The sequence below is a fragment of the Glycine max genome, chromosome 5 (assembly GCF_000004515.6).
Source record: "Glycine max cultivar Williams 82 chromosome 5, Glycine_max_v4.0, whole genome shotgun sequence".
NCBI lineage: Eukaryota > Viridiplantae > Streptophyta > Magnoliopsida > Fabales > Fabaceae > Glycine > Glycine max.
This window is the reverse complement of record NC_038241.2, coordinates 2,349,048-2,376,239: the sequence shown is the minus strand read 5'-3', so window position 1 is coordinate 2,376,239 and position 27,192 is coordinate 2,349,048. Positions and strand designations below refer to the sequence as shown.

Genomic DNA, 27,192 nt, shown 5'->3' with positions numbered 1-27,192 from the left:
GCTTTTGCACTACGGTGGTTTCCCTGTCTCCAAAAATAATTTGAAGTACATATATGAAGATGCCATGCTCTCTCGTGTGCCACACTGTGCCACAAAATTCCAAAGCCCTCTGTTACAATTTTGTTTGTGCTGTCTGAAAAAGCTGCCTCAGTTTCTAAACTCTCCTCAAGGCTGAAAATAACACGTCATTCAAAATATTTCTCTCTTTTTTGGACAACAATGCTTTGAGAAATCGATCATAGATCCACAAATGTGCATCAGTTTTGGAGCTGAACTCCAACACATGTTAGAGATGTTGTGGTGTGGTCCTATAGATATTAAACCTATGGAAGGAAGATGAAACTAGTGGATGAATATTAGCCACAGCTTGATTTTCTTGCTCAACTGTTTTTTTTTTTTTTTTTTTGTCTTAGCTAAGATTTTATTTTAGGATATCATGGTCTGTTTGGACACATTGTCAAAGTAGATATTACATATTAAATTTTTTGAAAGTCTTGAGAATGATATATATGTGATTCTAATACATGTATGAATGTTGTAATATTTATGTCTTACACAATTACATTTTGGCTAAGAAAGTTTCATCATACAGTGCAATTTTTCTGATGAATATATATGTTTCGCGACAATTTCAATCACATTTGACGTATATCTGCAACTCCAAAAGAGATATTATTTCTCTTGCAGAAAAGTCATGAAGAGTAATTCACATTAAATCACGTCATATAATAAGTGAATAGTTTGTAGGTTTAATTATTATTTAGTCTTTGAATTTAGGGGGTGTTTTTTTTTAATTCTTTAAATTTAAAAATGACTTCTTTAATTCTTGAATTTTGATAAATTATTTTTTTAATCCTTCACATAATAAATTGATATTTTATGTCAATTTTTAGCATTTTATGATGATTCTTTTAGCACTATGATAATTTTGAAATACAAATTCACGTGGTTAAAAAATAAAAATTAATTTATGACAGTTAAAAATTATCACAAAGTATCAATTAAAATTTTTTTGTCAAAATTTAAGAAAAAAATAGTTTTAAATTTTAGAGACTAAAAAGACACACACTCCAAATTTAAAGACTAAAACAATAATTAAAATTTGTTTAAAATTAGCTTTGATACCAATGATTAATTTGTACACTTACTTTAAAAATTGTTGAAACTAGTTTGACAATAAATTAAATAAATTATTTGTTCAAATTAAATTATAATGCTGGTTCATTTTAAATTTACATTTTAAAACTATTATAAAGTGTTTAAAAATTATCACAAAGTATTAACAATTAATATAAAGTGTTAATTTATTATGTGTTGAACTAAAAAAATAATTTATCAAAATTTAGGGATTAAGAAAAGTATTTTTAAATTCCAGGGAGTAAAAAAAATCATCCTCTTAAATTCACGAAATAAAACAGTAATTAAACCTAGTTTGTAAGATATGATCTTTTTAAAAAATAAATAGAATTGAGGTGATCTTTATGCTGATCGATCATAAAATATCTTGTAACCAAAAATGTTGATAAAATATTTTCTGAAAAGGGAAAAATTACTAAAAATTTATTTAATTAAAGTTGATTGGTTTTTTTCACTTCTTTTTAGTTTATTTTTCATTAAAATTAATGCACTAATTTTCTGAAAAGGAAAAAAAAAATGCTAAACATCTTTTTAATACATCAATAAAACCTCAAGTATAACTGTGAATGTTAGTATAGTGATGAGAATTGATTCTGGCAAAAAGTTAAAAGTTCCTGCAAATTGTTTAATGATAGTTCAAAGTTTCGCTGATAAAGATATTCTATTCAAGTATTTATTGCTCAACAGATTTCATTATATTTGAAGATTTTTTTTCTTCTTAAGAAAGTGAATGTAAGCACAAAACTATATTGACGATGCATATTAATTAATTCTCCTTATCTATATTAACATTGCATACTAGACTAATTACTTATTTTTATACAGAAAATTTTTCCTGGACGAAAAACGCTTAACTATGAGATCGAAAATTACTCAATTAGGGGAAGGAAAAAAAAAACCTAAAAGGAAGTGAATAAATTGATGAGTAGCAACCAGCCAGCCTTGAGGCCAAGTTGGGAACACTGATGTTGACTTGAAGTTTAACGCATTATATATACTTTTTCACCTGCATACTACGTCATGGTCAATTCGTAAATGCCACCATTTGATTTAATGTGGTGCAAAATTTGTGGTCCATATATATATAAAACACGTGGGTCTTCAATTTTGAATTATGTCTCTCCTTGCTTCGATGTGTCTCTATGATGATATCTACAATCCAAGTGAAGCAACAATTTTAGAAGAGGCAACAAACATTGCTGGCTACTGAAGAATGAATCCCAACTTGTTCCACTGGGCATTGCAAACATACTCATAAAGCACCAACCAACCAAAAAGGTAACAAATATCCTTTGATTATGTATGGGTATAGACATAGTGCACTAGTACAATTCAGCTGAGCTGGTGACTTCACTTCACTCTATTCAACTTTGAAAAAGATTTTTCGTTAGCAAGTACATTGCCAATATCCAGGGGCCACTGACTAGTCAATCTTCTGAGATTGTCATAGCATAATAATAATACATGCTGCCTGTGGTAAACTGCACAGAAACTCATGAAATACCACACACAACCTTTTTTTAAGTCCATAATAGCACCCACATCAACATCACATTATATATGTGCCCCCAGAATGCATGGCCTCTCGTCTCAAATTGAAACTTCGAGTTTAAAATTGAAAGATGTTTGTCGAGTTTGGCCCAATATATGGATCGGGCTTAGTCAATGCATGGTTTAGCCCAACCGTGTAGTATATTTCCGGTTGAGCCTTCAGCCTTGTGTATTTTTTTTTATAAAAAAACTCCTTGTGAGTATTTTGGTAAAATCTGTCGATAAAATAAACATTTCAACTACTAACAACGCAAGTCACCCACCGGTTATGTTATTCATGCGAGTTGATGAATAGAATCTGTTAGATTTCATCTTAAAACCAATTGACATGAAGTTGTCCAACAGATATATGAGCTGCACTCCAAAGATTGAGACAACCGATGTGATCACAAACACCCACTATTTGTTGTTCACACATTAAGTCTAAGAAGTGCTTGACGTGAGGGGGTGTGTTGAAAATAATCAAAGTCTCACATCGGCTAAAAATAATCTCACATTAGAATATATAAGTGAGGGACAACCCTCACCTCTTGAGCTAACTTTTGGGGTTGACCTCTCACATTATACACTCTAACAGTGAAAAGATTTGTAAAAAGAAAAAAAAAAAAGAGTGCAACTAAAATGAAAGTACCGTAGTTACAAGTGGACAAGTGGAAGTTAAACAAAAAAAGTACCGTAGTTAAACTTGATTTCTTACAGAGATAAAGCAACAATTCAACATATCCCGATATATGCATAAAAATAATCGTATTAAAATCGGTGGACAAGCGCTTGAGAAATGCCTAAATTCTAAAGCTTGGGAGTGCCACGAACGACGTTGTAAAGAATACCTAGAATTGCCTGCATAGGTTCAAGGTACGCTTGAATTCCATGAGCCTAGAAGGAAATTTAATTTCACATTCGAATGCTCGCAGGCTTCTGAAAATAGTAAATTTTGGGATATGGCAATCTTGTTCCGTAGTGCAAGCACTCATTATTGCATCAGCATTAAGTAACTACGACATTACACGTAAAGAAAAACAAAAAACTTGTATTAATGAGGCAGTCTGATATGTTCAAGAAGATTGTCTAGATTTTTTCCTCCTAATTCCAACTACAGTACAATTTTATCAGGGCAGCAACCTGAACGGAATACTCATGTCACAATTTGACGGCTCCACACGTTAACATGTATTGATGCTTTTTGCATAGAAAAAGTCTCAACTGACCACGACTGCAAGGGTGACTGTATCTATGTTTAACATAAATTCAAATGAAACATGCAGCAGAAAAGGGATGGAAGGATCATTCCAACTACAGTCATCAGGTCGGAGGAAAATAGATCAACATAGCATTTGAAATGGTTCAATATCGGTAAAATGCCTTGAATGGTAATCCTTATGCCAAGAAATCCAAATATACAACAAATACTGTAATTTTACTATGTAATTCCACAAGAGAGGGCTAGTATGTCACTAGTATCACAAAAAACAGTGCGTGAAGGATGAAACCAGGGAAACAACTTCACAGGTTAATTAACAAATTATGATCAGAGAACCACTTTGTATATAGTTCCACCTTGAGTCTAGAAGAGCAGTATTATAATAATTTATATTTTTTTTCTAATTACTTCGTTCTCTATTTCTATTTAATAGAATCTTCAGGAAAAGCATAATATTTCCATCTGAGCTAAAAAAATGTAGATGTCTCTAGTAAACTAAAAGAATCGTTTAATAACTATTTTGCTTCAATCTCTACTATACAAAAAAAAATAAAAAATGAAAGATTTAGTTACGATTAGAAATAAACTTTCTATATATCTCTCCATAGTTCCTTTCGCCATACTAAAAAAATTCGGATTATAAATCCAATTCCAAAAACTTATGTTTCATAATTTTAGAATTCAAGTTGTCAATTTAGAATTGATTCTTCTTGTATACAAATTACGATAATGTATATTATACCGCAAATCATTCATTGAGGGTATAAACCTTGAAAAAATGGCAACGGTCACCATGCCCAAAAGCCTACTTACATACTCAACCAGATAAATAAACAGAAAACAGCACCATAATCCATTTTTTCAACTGTTATTGCCATCCTCACTCCCAGTGTCATTCTCCTCTTGGTCATCATCTTCAGAGTCATCCTCATCGTTTTCCTGCCAATGAGAATTATACTTGATATGAAGATATTTAGGAAGTTGCAATATTATTAATTTAAAATACAAGTTAGCATGACTTTAATACTTTAAGAATGTAATTCTTAGGTAAAATAACAATCAGCGGGGCAACTCATTTTTTTTTTCTTTTGGAATCAAACATCTTAAAATGAGTTCATATTCTTTGTTGTTTTCAGATCATGAATATGATGATTACAACTTTTTAGCATTTTGTTGTGTCTTCACAGAAAAATCTCTTGTTATTGTTGAAATTATATACTTTTAGACATTGCGGGAGGAAAACAGATAAAAGAGAATGAAACAGTGAGTTTATTATCTTTAGATGTATTAAAACATATTTATATATTTGATTTGATATATTCATAAAATCTATAGTACTAGTACAATATGGTAACTAATCACAACAGATAAAGAGAAACTAATCCTAAGGTTAGTCTAATATATTCTTAAGATATAATAAAATATTTTCATATATTCTAACAGTTATTAAATGGAATTTACATCACATTGGTGATTTGACAATCTAAACTCTCAAGTTTCGTTTTCTTTATATTAACATCTGTACTATACAAAAACAGGAACAGAAATTAAAGCATTCAGTTAAACCTCTGGAGTTCAAAATATGACTGCTAGAAGTGCCTTGTACATGCTCAACATTAAACTTTGCCTCCAATAATTGCATATTAAATTGCGTATCCATTGACTGAATTTTGGATGAATTCAGCATGGATCCAGCAATTGTCAGGTTCCATAAAACATAAAAAGTGATACTCCAATCATATTTGTCAATCACCTATACTTTTTGTAAGAAAAATGGAACTTCAATTACCTCATCATCAGCTTCAACATCCTCTTCATCAAGCTCCTGTTCCAGAGTCAATTAGCATTAGAAACACAATGGAAAAAATAAATGGGATAAATACGTGCAATCTGAAAGTAGAACAGCTATTCATGAAAGAGAAGATACAAAAAGTGAAAAGTTTAACTTACGTTGTTGAAATAAGTGAGTGGATTTGGCCATAAATCATCCTTGATTAATTCTGCAACCTGCATTTAGAGTGAAATATTGCTTTAAGACTAATGTGAAGAAGAAAAAAAAAATAACTAAAGAACTTCAATCTGGAAAATTTTTTATAAGACCAGAAAAAAATATACCTCGTCATGAATTTCATCCATATCACCTTTCTGCTCACAGTCACTGAACCAACTAAAGAAACTGCATTTATTGGCACAAGAAAATTAAAATATTAATCATTGGTTCCATGTACTATTTACGAAAGGAGCTTTAATAAGATTTCCTTCAAATATAATTAATAAGTAATAACTAACTAACCAATAATTAAGATGTCCACACACACAAAAAAGAAGTTTTATTAAAAGCTGCAGTATCTGCTTTGCCAATTTATTCTATGTCTTGCTTAAGCTTTCAAAACAAGACTGGAGACTTCTAACTGATATAAAAAGATTATGTCTACCAACATTTCACAGGTCAATACTTTCCATATTCTAATCTTTTAAATAGTTATTCTCATTTAGAAAAGTATGCTACAACATAGAATAGTTTTACAGGGAGAATCATATTGAAAAAATGGGTACTGTATTGCAAACCATGTCTTCTGAATCAAAAGTGGAATATGGTTTAGTGATCCAATTCCAAGTAAGCATCACTAACTAGGTGCCCTTTCTTGATCTGCTAATTGATCAATTCAAAATGTAATGCATGAAGTTGTGATCACAGACAAATTTGTAGGTAAGAAAACTCCGGCAGTAGATTATGTTTTCCTTTTTCAAAAAGAAAAGGCTCAAGTGGCCTCATTTACAAACTAAAATGTATGGATGACCATGGCTTTCCTTGTTTATTATATTACCGTGCTCTAAAATTAAAAATAAAAATACAAATTTAGACATCAACCTTATATCAATACGAGCCCGCTTCTTCCCATTCTTGTCATGTTCAACTCCGTTGGGTAATCCCTGTACATTTAAGGATTATGTATCAAAGTAAAAAAAAAAAAAGAAGCAAAATCAAAACTGTAGATGCTGATAGGGGAGAAAAAGTGAATTCATAGCCTTACCTTGCCCTCTTTCCATTTTATGGGGGTAGCAGTTATCTTTGTTGTTCCTTCTTCAAGGAAGGTAAAGGTCTTTGTAAGCTTTGCATTCTCAAAATAGGGATTGAGATTGAAATTCTGAACAAGAAATAATTAAAAACTGGTCATTTTTGTCAGTAGAAAATTAACATCTGGTTATTCTTCGATGAATAAAACAAGCATGACTTCACACAGGCCATAAATCACTTCTACAAAGAAAAGCACCACTTAAGTAAAGACAAGGGAATTTTTATTTTCGGGGAGGGTGAGAAAGAGAGCAAGGAAAACTTACAAAGGTGATTGAGTAGCCTGATTTGACATCTTTATTATCTTCAACATCAAGAGAACCCAAATACTTAAATATCTACCAAACAAAGGATGCCGGAAATGAATTAAACTTCATCAACAGGTATTATCAGTAATCAAAGGAATAAAAACATTGGATGCACTCTCATGTAAACCTCACAAAACACCCTAAGTAAATAAATAAACCGAATCTAACAAAATTTAACATAATCGCAAAACTTCAGCAAGCGTGAGGAAAGAAGCCAAACCTTTTGATCCTCTACGTTCAGAAGATCACAAAGGGCAGGATGACTCATAAACTACACCACAAGCAAAACAAAGATAAATCAAAATTTTAATGTTTAACCATCATAACAACAATCAAATTAACAGCAAAAAGAAATAAACTCACAGCAGTGAACCAGAAATCAGGAATAGATTTGACGATCTCATTTCGCTTATCGTAAACTGGCTTCCTTATCTCATTGTACTTCTGTTCTACTTCGAGGACCTTATCACTCGCCTCTTCATTGATCTACAACGACATTCAAATTCAAATTCATCATCAATACAGAATTCATACTACGCTAGGTTTACGTTAATTCGAGGAACCAATAAAATTTATGAATCATGAAAACCTAAAATGGTGGAAAACATGAATTCAATTGATATTGATAAATTGAGAGTTAAGAAGCATAGAATGGTGACGTGGAATTGGAAATGGTGAAAGAAACCTTGTCGAGCTCGTCTTGGACTTCTTGCAGCTTCTCGATGGAGAGGACGAGTTCGCCGTCGATGCTATCCTCCAAATTCTCGGCGACTATCAACTTCTTCGTGTTGTCGCCAACCATCTTCGCCTGAAACGCGCGTTTTCAAAAGCCTGGGATTGTTTGGCGTGGCAGAGGAAGCCAAGCGAAAAAGTGTAGGAAAAAAGAAAAGTAGTGTATGGTTAGGGTTTTGTGGGTTTAGGCTCGAAATTCTCGCTGACGAGTATAAATAGGGTATCTCGGACAAGTGTACATTGAGGGGTGTTTTCGTCTTTTGAAAAAGGTGACGTGGATACATAAATGGTTAATATTCAAGCTTATATGTATTTACACAGTATTTAATATTTATTCTAATTTTTCTGTCAAAAAAATATATTTATTCTAATTTTATAGTTTCCCTTTTTGACGAAGGAATAATTTTCATTCGAATCTTTTAATTTTTAATTTCCCTTTTTGTTAAATGAAGAATTCAGAATCAAATAAAATTTTAAGAGTTTTCTAAAAGTAAAAGCATTTTTTAATGAACAAAAATGTTAAAAAATCACAAACACTTTGAAAATAGTTTTCATAAAAGTTATATGAAGGAATTTCTACTTTTAAAGAAAAGGATATTTGGAACATCAAAGTCTAACATTACTTATATATTTGGCTTGAATGATTTTATATAATTTATATCTTATCAACTCTTTAAAAGAAATAACACACTTAAAAAATAGAACTTTTATAAAAAAAAAAAACGTGTGATTCATTTTTAATTTTTAGTTTAATTTTATTTAAACTGGTTTTTTATTTTTAAAATTTTTAAAAATGTTTATTTTAAAACGTAAATTTAATATTTTACATGAATTAATTATGTATTTTTTTTAATAATTTTAAAATATTTCCTTGAATATATGTTATACATTTGTTTTGGTTTATACTTCTTAATTTTTTCGTATATTTAAAAATATCAATACAACACATTGTAAATATTCAACCTGTAGACAGTATTTATTCTAATGGTAGTCTATCCTATGCATACATCCTTTCTGTTCAATTTTTTTGGAATTTATTATTCATTCTCAACGTTTTCTTTATGACTCTGTCAATGGCACCATTTATTTATTAATATATAAAAGTAATACGATTACATAGAGCTAATTATATTGAGATTTATAGGGAAGAGATAGGGAAGAGAAACACTTGAATCATCTGAAGCTTAATTCTACTAGAATGAGCATAATTTACACAACTGGTTTTGTGCCGTGTGATGAAATGTTTTAAATGTGTTGCCAAACTTTGTATTTGAAATATGTTGACTTGATGCTATCTGCCTCAAAAATGTAGCTGCAGTTTGGTTTTCTCCATGCTATCTATAGTGTAGGTATGTCAATGGGGTGCTCTTGTTGCAGGTTAACTCCCCACACACAGGATCCCAAAAACTGTTTCTTGCTTCAGGGAAATCAGACAAAGGAACCCATATACAGGATTTGCATAAACTTCATGTAGATGTATCACATATTTACCAGCAAAACATATGTGCATCATTTTGATGTCAGAACATACTACTCTCATATTGTCAAGAAGGTTCTGCTTATTCAGAAAGCCAAGGAAAAAAAAGCAAGCATAAGAAAAGCTGTGAGGAAATGCCTCTGTCACCTATTATCTTTCGATTAATTGTTGGGAATTTTAGCGTGGGTAACAAAGTCAGGATGAAAGATTCATATGCTCAATGTCTCAAAATTGACCTCCTTGAGTAGTTAGCTTTCCGCCCTACATTTACTTCCCCTTATGAAGGTCTGATAATTTTCAAAGAGAATGAGTCCTACGGTAAATTGTAAAATTTAAATATGTACTATTATGTAATCATTGGTTAGGACCATGAATATGTGTTGATCCAGGTCACTTAATAATTTCTCCTTAGACCTATCTGCTATGATTTATGAAGCAGAAGAATTTTAGTTTCATCGATGAAGAATATCATTCTTGTGTACTATTGTGTAACAAGTAGCTAAAGAGGAACAGAATTATCCTGCAATCCCGAGATGATGATACACTGATGATAAGAACATCACTAACTTTCATTATTCTCTACTACACTCCTTTTTGTTTACCAAACGAGGGTGTAAAGTTGGATGGCATTACAGGGCATACGATCTCTCTTTTGCTCGGAGTTATGTTGACAAATCAAGTGAACAATTTTGAGCAAATATCTGCTTGAGGTGAGAATGTGTACAGAGTTTTTTTTTAGATTATGGTATTAGTAGGAAGAAGTTCCTGTCAAAAGTAATTAATCTTTGTCGAAACGCATATATGAGTCTTTTTCTTTCAAACACGATTTTTTACATACTTAAAGTCACGATTCGAATCCCAATAAAAAAACACAAACCGTTAGTACTTGCGTTAATGTACATAGTATTGCTTTAGAATATAAATATTTTTTTAGTGAGAGAACATAAATATTTGGAGATACTTTATAAGTGAATCTGGTTAACAGAAAATTAAAATAAAATTATATTTAATTTTTAGTGGCATGAGAAATTAAAATTAAAATTAATTTTTATTTTACTTTTGTTTTATAATAGGTATAATTATAGAGGTGGGTAAGCGGGTCGGTCCGCCCCACGTAAGCCCGCATTAGCAGCGGACCGGGTCAGCCCACCTTGTATTTTTATACGGATCTAATAAATTGGTCTGTCCCCGTCCCACGGATCCCGCAGATCAAACGGGCCGATCCGCAGATCTAGTTTTAAAAGAATTTCAATTTCAATAAAAATGCAACACAATCAAATTAAGTTCAACACAAATGTAAATAAAATATCAACAATTAGTCAATTACATCAATAAATAATGTCTTAACAAAAAAATCCAAACAATAAATCTAAAATATGAAAATTAAACATCTCTTACGAATGATTCTATATTTGAAGTAGCCTGAACCTTCACCATCTCCACATCTTCATATTCTTTTCTTAAAACTCAAAACGATAATAAATATTTGAATAAACTTAAGTTAAGTGATTAAAAGACAACAATTATTACACATTATTTACCTTGCTCATCAAATCCTAGTAACCAATTTTTAGTACATATAAAGGGTTGCACATTATCACCAAGAAGCCTAGTTTGATATTTGTTAAACACCCGTGAGTCAATACTAAATGCCGATTTGGAAGTCATAGTTGTAATTTAGATGCTCAAAATATCACAAGTCAACAATGAAAGATCTAGATTAAGCGAGAGTCTTAAGGTGCTGTATTTGGTGGGATTCTCAAATCATGGATTGAGTGGGCTTACGGGCAACCCGTGGGCCAAACCCACATAGTCCATAGGTTAAGCGGGGCGGACCCAAAAATATTGCATAACCATGAACTATTTATAAAAATCGGTTTGTTACCCGCGCGAACTGCGGGTCAGTCCATGGACCTGAACCCGTTTATCCAGTCCCAGGTATAAATAGTCAATTTTGTCCTTAAAAGTGTGAGGCGTTGACAAATTGATCATTGGAAGAAGAAACATTCAAATTTAGATCTATATAAAAAATTTAACAAATTAATATTAAAAATAATTTAATGACAAATTGATTCTCAAACTTTATAATTTAATATCAAATTGATCCTACAAAATATAATTTATTATCAAATTAATCTTTGAACGCTATAACTTAATGAAAATAATCTCACAAATTAAATTTAATGACATGATCCTATAATTTAAGGACTAAATTTGTATTTTTGACCAATTTATGATTGCATCACTCTATAATGAATTTAGATATTTATCATTTATAATAGTTCAAGACTTATGTTTTATCCGTTTAGGAAATGGAAGAAGCATGGGTTTCACTGCTGAGCAGGTGCAGCAGCCTGAAACCCACGAAGCAGATCCACGCCCAAATCTGCAAAACCGGTCTTCACAGACCCTTTTGTCTTCGGCAAGCTCCTTCTCCCCTGCGCTATCACCATCACCGACGCTCTCCGTCTCTTCCACCACTTCCCCAACCCCCACACCTTCATGCACAACACCCTCATTCGTGCTCTCTCCCTCTCCCAAACCCCTCTTTCCTCCCTCCACCCCTTCATCCAACTCCGCCGTCAACCCACCCTCTCCCCCGACAGTTTCATCTTCGCCTTCGCCCTCAAAGGCGTCGCCAACTCCCGCCACCTCAGACCCGGCATTCAGCTGCATTCCCAAGCCTTCCGCCACGGCTTCGACGCCCACATCTTTGTCGGGACAACGTTGATCAGCATGTATGCTGAATGCGGGGACTCCCGTTCCGCGCGATAGGTGTTCGATGAAATGTCTGAACCAAACGTGGTCACGTGGAAGGCGCGCGGGACGTGACCTCGTGGAATGCGATGCTTGCTGGTTATGCCAAAGCAGGCGAGCTTGGATTGGCAAGGAGAGTTTTTTCTGAAATGCCTCTGAGAGATGAGGTTTCTTGGAGCACTATGATTGTTGGGTTTTCTCATAATGGTTGTTTTGACGAGGCTTTTGGGTTTTTCAGGGAGTTGCTGCGCGAGTGAATTGGGACAAATGAGGTGAGCCTCACTGGGGTGCTGTCCGCTTGTGCACAGGCTGGGGCGTTTGAGTTTGGGAAGATTTTACATGGGTTTGTGGAGAAAGCTGGGTTTCTTTATGTTGGTTCTGTAAATAATGCTCTCATAGATACCATAGATACCTACTCCAAGTGTGGGAATGTAGCTATGGCTAGGTTAGTCTTTCAGAATATGCCGGTGGCGAGAAGCATTGTGTCTTGGACATCAATAATAGCGGGACTTGCGATGCATGGTTGTGGAGAAGAGGCAATACAGCTTTTTCATGAGATGGAAGAATCCGAAGTTAGGCCAGATGGTATTACTTTTATATCGCTACTGTATGCTTGTAGCCATAGTGGCTTGGTTGAGGAAGGGTGTGGTTGATTTTCTACGATGAAGAATTAGTATGGTATTGAGCCTGCCATGGAGCATTATGGTTGCATGGTTGGTCTGTATGGTCGAGCTGCTAGGTTGCAGAAGGCCTATGAGTTATATGTGAAATGCCAGTTTCTCCTAATGCAATCATTTGGAAGACTCTCCTTGGGGCTTGTAGCATTCATGGTAATATTGAAATGGCAGAGCTTGTGAAAGCAAGGCTTGCTGAAATGGATCCAGAAAACTCTGGTGATCATGTACTGCTCTCAAATGTTTATGCCGTTGCAGGGAAATGGAAGGATGTTTCCAGCATAAGAAGAATGATGACTGAACATAGCATGAAAAAAACTCCTGGTTGGAGCATGAATGAAATTGATTAGGTCATTTATGGTTTTGTGGCTGGTGAAAAGCCTAATGAGGTTACGGAAGAGGCTCGTGATAAACAGAGGGAAATAATGTTGAGACTCAGAACAGAAGCAGGTTATGCACCACAGCTAAGGAGTGTCCTGCATGATATTGAAGAGGAAGAAAAAGAAGATTCAGTTTCTAAGCACAGTGAGAAGCTTGCTGCTGCTTTTGGAATAGCAAAACTTCCCAAGGGAAGGATTTTAAGAATTGTGAAGAACCTGAGGGTTTGTGGGGACTGCCATACTGTGATGAAGCTGATTTCTTAAGTTTATAAAGTAGAAGTCATTGTGAGAGATAGAAGCCGCTTCCACTCGTTCAAATATGGATTTTGTTCTTGCAGAGATTACTGGTGACAGAGGTGATTGAGGTAGTAGTTTATCTAGACTTGACTGCCTTAGTTTATAAGGAAAACTCACAATTGTTTCCTGATTTTCACCTAATTGGCTTATTAGTTCAATACTGACGACATCACAAAAATTTAATATACATGATGTGCGATGCATGATGGTATAATAAAATGGCCGCTAGAGAAGCATTTAGTTGTCCTGTCAAGTGATTTTTCTGCCATTAATGGAGAAGTATGGTGAAATGGTAATGCTCATTAAATGAGAAGAAATATAACCAATAACTATTGGTCTTTCTACCATCATTCTAGACTCTAGAGTACATGACACCTGTTGGAAGACAAAAAGAGGTAAGAAGTGAAAATGATGACCAACAAAGTCATACAAACTAGAGAGGAGCAACGAGCAACACTTTATTGAGGTATTCAAAATGCAATAATTATGGTCACAACAAAAATAATTGTCAAACATATCTTTTACCCTCAATGGTAATGATTCTTGGAGACAAAGAAACATGGAATGTTTCAATTAGTTGATGGACTTGTTGCTTAAGGCCTCCCAAATGCCACACCACTTAGATTTTCCAGCCACTTCAATTCTTCATGGTGATGATGATCACCATAGTGATCCCTTGCTCCTTGTTCCAGTGCACCCGCCTCTAAACCAAGGTTTGATTGAATCTATGGACACCCACATGCCATTAGAATTGGAGTTCAGTGGTAATTGTTGCCTATAGGGACATTACGGAGGACAATGCCCTTGGTCCATTATCACGGCTTGCAGAAATAGTTTGGCCGGGAGAGGTTGCAGTTGTTGTAGTAGCAGCAGTGAAATGAAGTGGTCTATGATAGTAGAGGCGGCTCCTAGTTGTGGTAGGAACATTTTCAATGAGAAGATGATGAAAAATTCATTGAAACGGTTTAGTGAACATAGTTCCATGGCATCCATGATACCTCAAATGCTAGTAGACAAGGCAATAAGAGTGTTCTCCATTTATATAAATTTGGTGAACTTTCTAATGACCGGTTATACCTCGACCTTTTTAGTTGACGCCTATAGTTGAATTAACAAGAAAGTCTAACATAGTTAGTAGATAGTTAGGTCTTTTAATCATGCTTATCAGGTTTGATTCTTAGTTCTGTGTAGAGAAAATCTTTTGTAAAAAGAAGAAAAACCTATTTTGATAATCTTTACTCTTAGGAAGAGATTAGTCTATTGTTATTAGTTAGAAAATATCTATTTTTTTTAAAGGAGATAAAAAATATCCTTGATGTTCATAAAAAATAGAGCCTTCCACTAATTAATATCTTTCTCTTCCTCAAAATTCAAAAGGAAATGTTAGCTAAAAAAGGGCAAGGCAGAGCTATTATATATATATATATATATAAATTATATTTCATTACTGCATTACATCACTAGCAAGTTACAGCTGCATCCATTTTATTATACAATAAACCAATATGCTACATTTAAGAATCTACCCTCCTTTTGCTTCATATTTTCCATCCTTTTACTCGGCACACTTTACTGTACATGGAAGTTGTATGCTGGGACATGATGCAGAGATAAGAGGACATAATTAAGATGAGCATGACAAATTTATTCAGCATCCTTTTCAACCAATTTTTTCTTCTTACTACTTCCCGAATCCAAATATAGTGCAGGTGGCAAATGGACTAGCATAAAATTAAAATGCAAATATAATCAATCAAATCAACAAAAGAAGCTATGAGACCAAAATATTTACGTGCTTATGAGAATTAGTCATTTATTTAAACCTTAAAAAAAATAATGATCAGGTTTAGATAAATAATTTAAATAAGCATTAAGGAAAAAAAATTAAAAGAGCTTGTACAAAATTAAGCTTATTTTTATTTTCATATACACTAGTCAAAGATTAAAATCACGATTGCATGACTAAGGGACAAAATTATATACTAATAATGACACCCTTATTGGTTAAACTTATTTTTATTAAACTAACACATGATCTCTATATAAGTTTTTAGCTTAGCTTAACAAGTTTCGCTACTAACTTATAAAAAAAACTCTCCTATAATAAGTTAATAAGTTATTATGAACTACTTAATTATGTTTTTATCCAAATACATTCTTACTTAATAAAAGGAGTTTATTTATATGTTATCTTGGGAAATTTATTAAAATCAGTTAAAAATATATTTTAATAGTTTTTCCATAGAATGTATTGAAAGTTTGAAATAGATTAAAAATTTTTAAAAAAATCATATATCATTTTTATAAACTTAAACAAACTTGTAAAAACTCTTTTAATGCATATAAGTTTTTAAGTGTATTATAGAAGCTTTATGGCTAAGTGTTATTTTTAAAAGAAAAGTAGAAGCAGCACATTTTTAAATATATTTTATAGTTAGTTTGAAAGTATAATTTTTTATTATCAATGTTTTTAAATAAATTATTTTTACTAATACAAATATTTTACAGAATGTGTTGGTTTTCTGTTCCGAAAACAGCATGAACGATAGATGAGATATTTCGAAACACAGTGTCGGACACCTAGTTAGCATAGCTGTGACTGTGATTTTACCAACCCCGACCAAAAATCTCACCAAGTTCGCGGTCAGCATTTTCTGCTACGGTTGTGTTCCTAATCCTAACCTTGAACTTTAGGTCTCATTGTTGAATTCTTCATTTTCAGCTTTCACCACTATCCCTTCTAATGGCTCTCTCCGCAACATTTATGCCTCCTTCATCCCCAAAATTGAACCTTTATTCCAAAATTCGTAGACCCTTTTACCCTCACTCTGTCAGACTCCTTAAGCCCGTAAAGATTTGGGCTTCAACTACTCTGGATTATTCCAACGTCTCTACCAACGACAAATCCTCCCCTTTGAAGGTGAGATTCGACTAGCCCCTCTAACTGTTGATGGCTTTATTCCATTCTTACCAATTGTGTTCTCCAAATTATTTTCTCTGTTTCCTTAAATTGTTGTACTGAATTCGTGGATGTGTGGAAGATTATTCATTGGACATGTGGGCAAAGTGGAATGATTGTGTATTTCTTCGTTGCTAAATTTTGTTTTTCTCTCATCAATTTAACACTGATCAATTTAATTCTCACGTTCACCCATTTAAAGGATAAAGTAAGAAACCAGACTGATAGGTGTGCTTTTAGGTCTAGTGTTTTACTAGGATTTAAGAAACAAGACTACAGTTTATCAGAAATTCAGATGTCCATTATGTATTTGATTTATGCAATAAACATTCTATTGGTTTTGCTTCATTGGCTTACTGTCTTTTCATTTGATTATTAAAGGTTGAAATTTGGATTCCTGGTTAATTGTGATTGAAAATTTCGAAGACTTGTGTTAGAATTTGTAATCATTTCTTGCCTCACATACATGGTTTTTTTCCTTTACCCATCAGACTAGCAATTGGCAATGGAAGTTCAAGGACAATTTTATAAACATTTATTACGAGGAGCACGTAAAGGAGAGTCCGGAGCCTCCCCAAAATATCTTGATGATGCCAACCATTTCTGATGTTAGCATGGTCGAGGAATGGAGACTAGTGGCTGGAGACATTGTTCAACGTAATGGCAACACCAATTGGCGGGCAACTATTGTTGATTGGCCTGGCCTGGGTTATTCTGATCGGCCAAAGATGGATTACAACGCTGATGTCTTGGAAAAATTTCTGGTTGATTTCATCAATTCACCCAATGGACCAATGAAACAACCAGGTACTGGTGGGGGGGGGGGGGGGGAGGCATTCTATTTTGTAATAATTTTCACTTAACACATGATTAATCTTTATGGTTTTGAACTATATTTCTTTTAACATCATTGTATAAAAACGTAGTATAATTAGGTTGCAATTAATAATTATGATGATATTATCCATATATTTTTAAGAATATTTGCTTATAATTAATTTCATAATTTACTTGTTTTGGGCAGTTTCAATTTGTTTACTTCTCTATCTATTTATGCATGACTTTTTAGTTAATTAAGAAGTTTAGAGACTAAAATCCAATTGTCAACTTTACTGCATTGGATTATGTGCTTGAGAAAATTTGCTAAATAATTCTTTTATGTTGTTTTTTGAATATATAATTCTTGCTTTCCAGGCTTCTAAGCAAGATTGTCAAACTCAAGAGTTTACTTAAACTCACAGAGCTTCTGTAAACTTGTAAGAGTTTACATATTAGAAAAATAATATTAAAAATCTATTAATGACATATAGACTTAACAAAATACTCTTACCACAACAACAATTTAACATTTGAACTGCATAATAAGGCCAAATAAAAAATCACAATAATAAAGTGTAACAGTACGTTAGTACTAAATAATATGAAAATACATATATGACCAAATTATATATAAGTTTATAAAAACATAAGTTATTAAAGTGAAAACATTTTAAAAAAGAGTTAATTTCTTCAAATTGTTTGAGTCATGGAAAAACATTATCGTTGTGGGGTCTATGGAGGGTAAGAATTATAGTTGATTTCAAACTCGCTGACTCGCTACCTAACCCGAGAGTTTATGCGAGTTTACATGAGTTTACTAAAGAGTTAACTCATTTTGTCTGTGTAGACTTGTAAAATCGGAAGAGTTTAAGGGTTAACTCGAGAATTTTGACAACCATGCTTCCAAGGCTTTTGGTTTCGTTTTTTCCCCTTTAATTGTTGGATATGAGGAATCAACTTTCAGTGCAGTAGATTATGTGTTTGAGAAACTTTACTAAGTTATTCTTTTATGTTGTTTTTAAATATATAATTCATACCTGCTTGCCAGGCTTCTAAGGCTTTTGGTTTTGCTCTTCTTCGTGTTCTAGTGTTTTTGATTGGTGGTGGTGGGTATGAAAGATCTCCGTAGAGTATTTGTTTCATTCAAGCTGGCTCTAGGAAATTGAGAAGGTCTTTACACACTGGAGCTAGGGATTGTTGTATCCATTTTAAGTAGATATTTTCATGCTACCATGTTTTTTAATGTTGTTTTATCTGTTGTGACACGTTATGAATTGTGGGGGCCAAGTATGTCTTTTGTTTCATTGTCTTCTGTTTGAGTGAATTTTTTATGGGATGCATATTTGTTTATACGAGTAGTGGAATATGTCCTGTCTTTGTATTGATTAGTGTTTATGACTAACATAGTTCATGTTAAACTAGAAAATGATTTGATAATTTTTGGAGGAGGACACGCTGCAACTATAGTAGCCCGTGCTGCAAAAAAGGGTCTGGTGAAGCCCAAAGCTATAGCTGCTGTTGCACCAACTTGGGCTGGTCCACTCCCTATTGTGTTTGGTCGAGACTCCAATATGGAAACAAGGTACTTTGATGCTCTCTTTTAAGCATACATACTTTTCCTTGCCAAATACTGTAGCATTGCTTTCTAGTTTCTACTGAAAGGAAAATAAATTTAAGCCAGTTAGCTTAAACATTTCTATACTGAAATTTAAAATAATTAACTTCAGGGTAAATTTCTTTGTAATTGTTGAGGCAATAGAAGGATACAGTGCTGGTTTTATTATATCTGTGTCTATCAAATTTGGATTCGTGAATCTTCAGGCTCATTTTTTAATCCTGAATTGTAAATCTATTGAATTGTAAGATTCATTGGTAAAATGAAAAATAGCTTGAAATGTATTGTTTAAATGTTTTAGGTGCTCGATGTAATAATGCTAAACCGGGAATTGAGAAAACAATTTATATAGTAACAACTAGTCTCAAGCAAAATTTTAAGTCATAAGTCACAACCAAGTCTCACTATCAACTTAGATAGAACTTAATAAACAAAAGACCCCATGACACAGAAGTACCCAAGCAAACTCACAAGTTGTAATTCTTTGTATGTTCCCACTAAATGGTACGGGTAGCTCATGGCAAGAACACTGCATGACATTGTTTATAGATGACAACAACAACAAAAGTCTTATCTCATTAGGATAGACATCAAACTGTAATTATGTTTTGTGTGTAATCTATCGTCCAGAACAGTACAATGTTCTACCCTTTCTTTGCCTTAGGAGTTAGGAGACACATAAAGTGACCGCCCAAAGCCAATATTTCGTAACAATGAACAAAACAATGATATAACCAAATAAGGTTATATAGTGACTGTGTGAAGCCTGTGTTAGAAGAATAAAACTTGAGTAATGGAACAGCCAAACAAGTTTCATAGAGTGAAGGAGTGAGCAACTGTGTCTGAATAATTAAAACAGAGCACTGGAATAATCAAATAGGGTGTGCTCCGCATTGTTCCAATAGATCTTTTTATTTGACAATTTAAGCTCTATATGATTTTTCAATTTTGTTTTTGGTGAGAATTGATGAAACAAAGCCGCAGCAACAAGATGACCAATAATAATAAAGAATTGTAGAATCGTTTGATTCATATTGGTGATATGAAATCACACCGATTCATGCATGTATTGCATGATTCAAAGTCATTTGCAATTCATCACATGATATAAATTGTTAGCTTTCTGAATCTTATGGATTTATGTGATTCAAATTGTAAATACTGCGACTCTTAACAACTATGGTGTATATATCTCCTTGCTCATGGTAACAATGTAATGAACTGTGCCTCTTAAATGATCTTCCTATTTTTCCCTCCATCAGTTTTCGTTTGATTTCCCATAATACTGTATTATTTTCATTGATATATATTCCAAGAGCCTTGTATGTGACGATCACCTTACCTTGTCTCACAACATAACTGACATTTGTTCTCTCTTCCTCATCAACCTGACAGGTATGGTCTTCTAAGAGGCACGTTAAAGGCCCCTGCTGTTGGCTGGATGATGTATAACATGCTTGTGAGCAACGAGAACGCAATCCAGTCACAGTACAAATCCCATGTATATGCCAACCCTGACAATGTGACTCCAGGAATTGTGGAAAGCAGATATGCATTGACCAAAAGAAAGGGAGCACGTTACTTGCCTGCCGCGTTCCTGACTGGTCAATTAGATCCTGTTACATCTCGCGAGGAGTTCCTTGAGCTCTTCGCGGCTTTGGAGGGAAAGACACCTGTGCTGGTTGTATCAACCAAAGGATCTCCCAAGAGGTCTAAGGCTGAGATGGAAGCTCTCAAGGGAGCTAAAGGGGTTAGCAAGTTTGTGGAAGTGCCAGGTGCTCTTCTTCCCCAAGAGGAGTATCCTGCTTTGGTGGCAGAAGAGCTTTATCAGTTCTTGCAAGAATATTTTGGCACTGTTGCTTAGAATTGACATTTTCTTTTGGCAATTTATCTATCAAACGGGGAATATCAATCTCATTGATGTTCTGCAGCTTTTCCCTTCAGTATGTTGGTGTAGCTTTTGGAGGCACAAATACTAATTGATGGAAAAAGTTTGTCCAAGGGTGTATACATGTTTATGTAGTGTGATTTTATTTGATTATTATAGAAACCCTAGTGTATATAAGGCTTACAATTATCATGTCCGACTGGGCTGATGACTTGAACATAACTTCTCAGTTGAAAGATATTAAGGCCCCTTTGATTTGAACAAAATGTTTTTCATCCCTAATATAGGCTCAAGTCATAAGTTCCTATCAGATAGTCTAATTTATTTTCATCCATAATCCTTATGTTTTAAAAGCAACTTCAATTGTGGTCATTAAACAACATTCGTCATCAACTTGAAAATACAGTTCTATTTATTATTATTTCAATGAGCTGTCTCTATTTTTTAATTTAGCCTAAAATAATGTAGAAACTTCTGTTTTATATTTATTTATATTTCATATAAATTTATTAGTAGTTTGTAAGTTGTAAGTAACCTATAGTACAAGATGTATCAAATATTAGGAACCAAGGGCTACGTTTGGTAGCGCAAAAGAGAGGGGACGAAGAGAAGTGCAGAAATGTGATGATCTCAGAAAACGTGGGGAAATATTCAAAAAAGTGGGTGGGTCTTATGGCCAAAAAATTCTCCTCTGGAATGAGAAGATTTGCATGGAAATGCCTTCTCTTGCTTTTTTTGCTGAAACATCCTGGGATAGGCTGCTTGTCCCATTTTTTTTTTTTTTTACTTATTAAATCACTTCAATTTAAATATTTATTTTTTATTTTTACTGTATTTTTTTTCTACCAAACAACTTTTATTTCTTGTCCATTTCTCTTCTTGTGTTTTCTCACTTACCTATTTCCTCTCCGGGAATTTGATGCAACCCATCAACTATACCAACTCAATATAAAACAAAATACCGTACGCCAGAGCAAATAACTCAAATCTCGGTGCAAAACCAAATAAATAAAGACATAATGTAATACAAAAAAAATCTCTGTATATCATATAATCAAGATTACATTAGAGAAAATTTTTCACCGTTAATCATGATGCTTAATTTCATGCACTAAGATTACAGGTGGGCAGAATTTAATTACGCCTATTCATGTTTTTTCACACTGACGACCTTGTTCTGTAGTGGGGTCAAATGTTTTCTGTGATTGGCCTAGGATCATAAAAAAAAATAAAAAAATACTGTACGCGATTATTTAGGCCCGTTTGAGCATCATGGGAATGACATGTTACTGATGTTAGTCGCTACCTTTTGGCTCCTATCTGAATGCTTCTAGAGGCTACGCTTTTTTTATTTTCTTATTTTTTTTTATGTAAGGTGTGGCTCATACATAGACCCTATGCTTTCAACGTGCGATTCAGACATGAGTAACCTATGCAGCTATGCTGTCATATTGATACAGGATCACTGTTATGTCATCGGGTGGTAATAAAGAAATGAAACAGTAATTCCTTTCTTCATAATTTCTTGATGCAAAGCAGCATGGAACGTGATTTGGTATTTTTGTTCACGATGAGGAATATTCAGATTCTGCCATAGTTATCTTTTAATAGATCTGCGAATGTATTCTTGAAAACCATCAAAGCGTGGATATAACATAGCATCGGATCAAAAACTTTTTTTTTTTTTTATCTGGCTGTAATTTAATTAATAGGTCTAAAACTTTATGGCATAGTAGGGAAAGAAATAAAGTAGATGGAAATGGGAAAGAGAAGAATAGAGATGAGAGAAATCGATAGGAAATATGGTAGAATTTTGGATTATTTGATTTGAGACCGATAGAAGTGAAATTCAAATGAAATAATACTATGACATTGTTTGGTTTGTATAGATGGAGACTAGTAAATTAAGATTAGAAATGAAAATACTTTAGTCTTGTATAATCAATTATAATGGACTGACTATTCAGTCAATTATATGCACACAAAATTGGTTATAATAGATTATTGTGAATTAAAATTGAATTGTAATGAGATATAATAAAAAATAGTGAATGGAAAAAACAACACAATTGGTTATATAACAACACATAGTTTGTGTTTAAAGAAGAGTTAACAAAATTGATTTTAAATAAAATTGATTTTATGAAATATTTAGATTAAAATTAATTTTAAAATGATATGATTTATATTTAAATGTTTTAGGAAATTTTATTTCTTTCTCTCTGCAATAAAAAATCATCACATTCCATCCAAACTATAAAAAAAATAGTTGAAGAGAGACTAAAAATAATATTTTTTAAAATTGAGAGACTAAAAATAAATTTTAATTTGAGAGACTAAAAATAAAAGTGACCCAAATGTAAAAGATTAAAACATATTTAAGTCTTTTTATTTTTACCGTGGGAGGATTCTTTAATGCTATCAACCATTTTTGCCCACATTAATTAGTTGTATTGCTATAGGCTACAACATAGAAGTATTTGGAACTTCTATTTTGGTACCTAAGTAATCACCTTGATCGGTTGGGACTTCATTTCTAAAGTGGAGATCAAATCTTAGACATTGATTAAAGGACTCAAGTGTCAAACACAAACAACAATATATACATTGTCTAATTAAATTATGAGAATTTCATCATATATAATCTCATTAATGTATGGATATATAAATGTGAGAGTTTGTAAGGAAGTATAAGTGTGAGTAGAAAAAGAACTGTTTTTATTTAGAGAGGAGACATATATACGAAAAGAACAATTTTTTCATACTAGACGATCATAGAAGAAACTGGAATATATAGAAAGGTCGTGTAGGTGCAAGACTCTCCGAGGTTGAGATATATTATAGCCATATATGATCATTAGACAAGGAGATCCATTAGTTCCTTTTCTTTTTACTATTGTGGTCGAGGGCTTAAGTGATTTGATGAGAGAAGCGGTCTTTAGAAATTCTATAGAGGCTTTAAAGTGGGGGCTAAGGAAGTGAAGGTGAATTTGTTACAATATGCAGATGACACAATCTTTGTGGGAGAATTCAATGTGGATAATGTGGTGGTTCTAAAAAGTATAATGAGATGCTTTGAATTTGTATCCGACTTGAAAATGAACATCCACAATAGTAGGTTTGGGAGTATTGGAGTGGGAAGGGAAGATGTGAAGAAATTCTCAAAATACTTAAATTGTAGAATTTTGACTATTCCATTTGTGTATTTGGGTATTCTATTGGTGCAAATCCTAGAAGGTTGGAGACTTCAGAAACAATCATCACCAAATTTGACAAGAAACTTGGATCATGGAAACAAAAACATATTTTCTTTGTCGGGAGAGTATGCTTGATTAATTTGGTACTCACTTTTCTACCCCTTTTCTTTTTATCTTTTCTTTATAAAAAAAATCCAAAAGGAATCTTTAGGAAATTGGTGAATATTCAAAGGAGGTTTTTGTGGGGTTGTGAGGATGGGAGGGAAAAAATATCTCGGGTTGAGTGGGAGAAAATTTGTTGTCATAAGGAGAATGGTGGCTTAGGTGTCAATGGCTTATCTTTGTTTAATATTACTTAGTAAATGGAGGTGGAATCTTTTCCACAATAGATAAAGCTTTGAGAGAGAGTGTTAGATTCTAGGTATTTGAGTTGGCAAGGATTGATTGACCATGGTACAACATCTAATGAGTCTATTTGATGGAGGGACATAAAAAAGGTGCGTGGAGGAGACAATGATATGTGGTTTGACTGATATGATGGAATGGAAAATTGGAGATGGGTCACATACTAGATTTTGGAAGGATAAGTGGTGTGGGAGGAAGAGATTGCAACATAAATTTGCAAGGTTGTTCCTTAATTCGGAACAAAAAGAGAAATGTGAAGAAAAGATGGGTCAATGGAGAGAGATGGTAGATGGGTTTAAGAGTTTAGATGGAGGAGAGGTTGGTTTGAGTAGGAGAAGCAATTGGTGGAGGAGTTCTTTGCCTTGGTTAATAATGCTAATATTGGAGGCCATGGAAAAGAGTATTGGATTTGGACCCTGAACTCACCATGTACCTTCAAGGTTAAATCCACTTATCTAGCCTTGCATAATTTAAAGGTAGGATCAAATGAAAAGGAAGTGTTTAAGTGGCTATGGCAAATCAAAATCTCAAATAAGGTCTCTTTTATGATTTGAAGAGTCTTGTATGATAGGTTACTTACAAAGATTAATCTTCATACAAGACAAATTTAACTTAGAGGATGACTTGGCTTCTTGTTTGTCTGGTCAAGGTGAAGAGGATATTTCACATGCATGTTCTTTTCTCATGCAAAGTGGCTCAAGCTATTTGGTGGAGATGGTATAGATTATTGAATATCCAATTAGTATCTCATGTTGGCTGCCTTTCAAACTCTTGTAGAATTTGTTATTTGTTATTCCGAGCTGTATAGCCATGTTGGCTGCCTTTCAAACTCTTCTGTAATTGCTTCAGCATCTCTGGTGTATTTAATATAACATATTCATTGCTGACCGAAAAAAATATTTTCGTCATGCAAGGACGAAATCAGGTGGCTAGCTCGGAATCAACCATCATTCATGCAAGGACGCTCCAATCTGGTGCTATACATAAAGGATGAAAATAAACGGACATCCAATGTTTAAGACACCTAGAGAGAGACAGAGGAAGAGAAAAAAAAAAGAATGATAAAAATAAATTAAGATGTTAATTAATGAGGTATTTAGTATTTAGGGGTGTCCAAATATCGTTATCCATACATGAATGCATGATTTTATTGATGTGACATAAAGTAAGATAAGTGATTTCAAGGTGGTATATATATATATATATATATATATATATATATATATATATATATATATATATATATATATGAGAAATAATTCTTACCCTACAAGATGGTTAGATATGGATAGCTAGGCTTAAATATAAGTTATAAAACAAATCAACGGGTGATTTAATTTGTGTTTTTTTTAAGTATGTTTTATTAGAATTTTGCTTGCAAATTATCATCTTTGGAGTTATTTATTAGGATTTTTAATTTAATTCATTTCTAACCATATACATATATCTATAAAAAAATAAATTATCAGCAACAAAATTTATTGAAGTCAATACAAGGGTATCCAAACTATTTCATGGAAGTTTGGTTAAAATTAATATTTATAGAGTTGAAGTAAGGTTCCTAGGCCCAATCGAATAAAGGAAAAGAAAAACTGTCAATTGATCTCTAAACTAGGTCCAAAATCTTTAACCATTTCTAGAACATATAAGCGCTGATCACACCAGAATTTCTAAACAAGACGAATGTCATTCTTACGGAGTCATAAAGAGTAAGACCAAACAACTGCAATTACATTAACACAAATTATCCAAGCCATTTTGCACAGTAGTGTTACAGAAAATGCAACTTATTACAATCTTCATGTAGCAACATTTGAAATACTAGCCAACTGAAAGAAAAGATTAAATGCTTTGTGGTTTCCTCCTCTTGTCTGCAGAAAACGCAACTTGGAGGCACAAAAATGCAAGTAGCTAGGAAGCGTTGACCAAAATTTATTGAAAAAGGACCATACGCATACCCCTCTAATAATTCCCACTTCCATGCAGCATGCATATCCTGTTTTTGGTAAGGTACTGCATTATTCATCTCTATTATTAGCATAGTTGCTAGCTATAGCTCCTCAACTCATGAAGGATTTTTCTTTTCCCATTAAAAAAATCTCTCCTTTCACTCCCACCTACCATCCCCCCAACATTCCATTCAAAAGTCTACGACCTTGTTATCTTCTGATATATATATTGAAAAGTGTCTCAAATTTTGTTTAAAAGTTCACTTTCACCTCCAGCTAGCTAGCGCGCCAACAATACAAATCCTCTCCTAAAAAAATATCCCATGCATCCTCGCTAGCATTTTGGATGTATATATAAAGAGGAACGAAGATAAATACAAAACAAATGAAAACTTAAGGAGCCAAAAAAATGACATGCAATAAATAATACTCCGTACGTATGTAATAAGAAATAAAGATGAAAAAAATTAGGTGAAAAGAAATTAGGTTCCTAATCCACCCATGCATATCCTTTGTTCTACAGACATATAGATATATATAGATATAGATAGATATAGATTTTCCATCTTCCCCCGTTTCTACTCCTTTTTCCACAAAAACTTCCTTTAAATGAATTTAATACATTAATGACATATATATTTGGATAGTTTATAAAAAGACATAAAAGAACAAAGGAACAGAAGAGAATACCAAATTCTTGAGGAAAACACCGCCATGTCGAATACTAATTAAGACAACACAAAAAATAAGCATAAAACAACTTAAAAAAC

At 33.2% G+C, this 27,192-nt stretch overlaps 2 protein-coding genes and 1 pseudogene across 2 annotated transcripts; 2 read left to right on the top strand and 1 right to left on the bottom strand.

Moving 5' to 3' along the window:
* Nucleotides 1-4,575: 4,575 nt before the first annotated feature.
* On the bottom strand, nucleotides 4,576-8,144 carry LOC100809531 (protein SET-like). Its single transcript, NM_001255177.1, is given in 10 exon segments — nucleotides 4,576-4,828; nucleotides 5,679-5,714; nucleotides 5,840-5,896; nucleotides 6,005-6,065; nucleotides 6,762-6,823; nucleotides 6,925-7,038; nucleotides 7,232-7,303; nucleotides 7,494-7,544; nucleotides 7,637-7,759; nucleotides 7,959-8,144. Coding segments are annotated over 10 exon segments (771 nt in total). The 5' UTR covers nucleotides 8,076-8,144; the 3' UTR covers nucleotides 4,576-4,750.
* A 3,650-nt stretch (nucleotides 8,145-11,794) lies between these two features.
* LOC100790265 (pentatricopeptide repeat-containing protein At1g74630-like) lies at nucleotides 11,795-13,826 on the top strand (annotated as a pseudogene).
* A 2,282-nt stretch (nucleotides 13,827-16,108) lies between these two features.
* Nucleotides 16,109-21,137, top strand: LOC100789725 (uncharacterized). The gene is made up of 4 exons (XM_014775429.3): nucleotides 16,109-16,510; nucleotides 17,041-17,356; nucleotides 18,791-18,950; nucleotides 20,379-21,137. The coding sequence occupies exons 1-4, from the start codon at nucleotides 16,334-16,336 to the stop codon at nucleotides 20,845-20,847; spliced, it is 1,122 nt and encodes a 373-aa protein (XP_014630915.1). The 5' UTR covers nucleotides 16,109-16,333; the 3' UTR covers nucleotides 20,848-21,137.
* The last annotated feature ends 6,055 nt before the right edge of the window (nucleotides 21,138-27,192 follow it).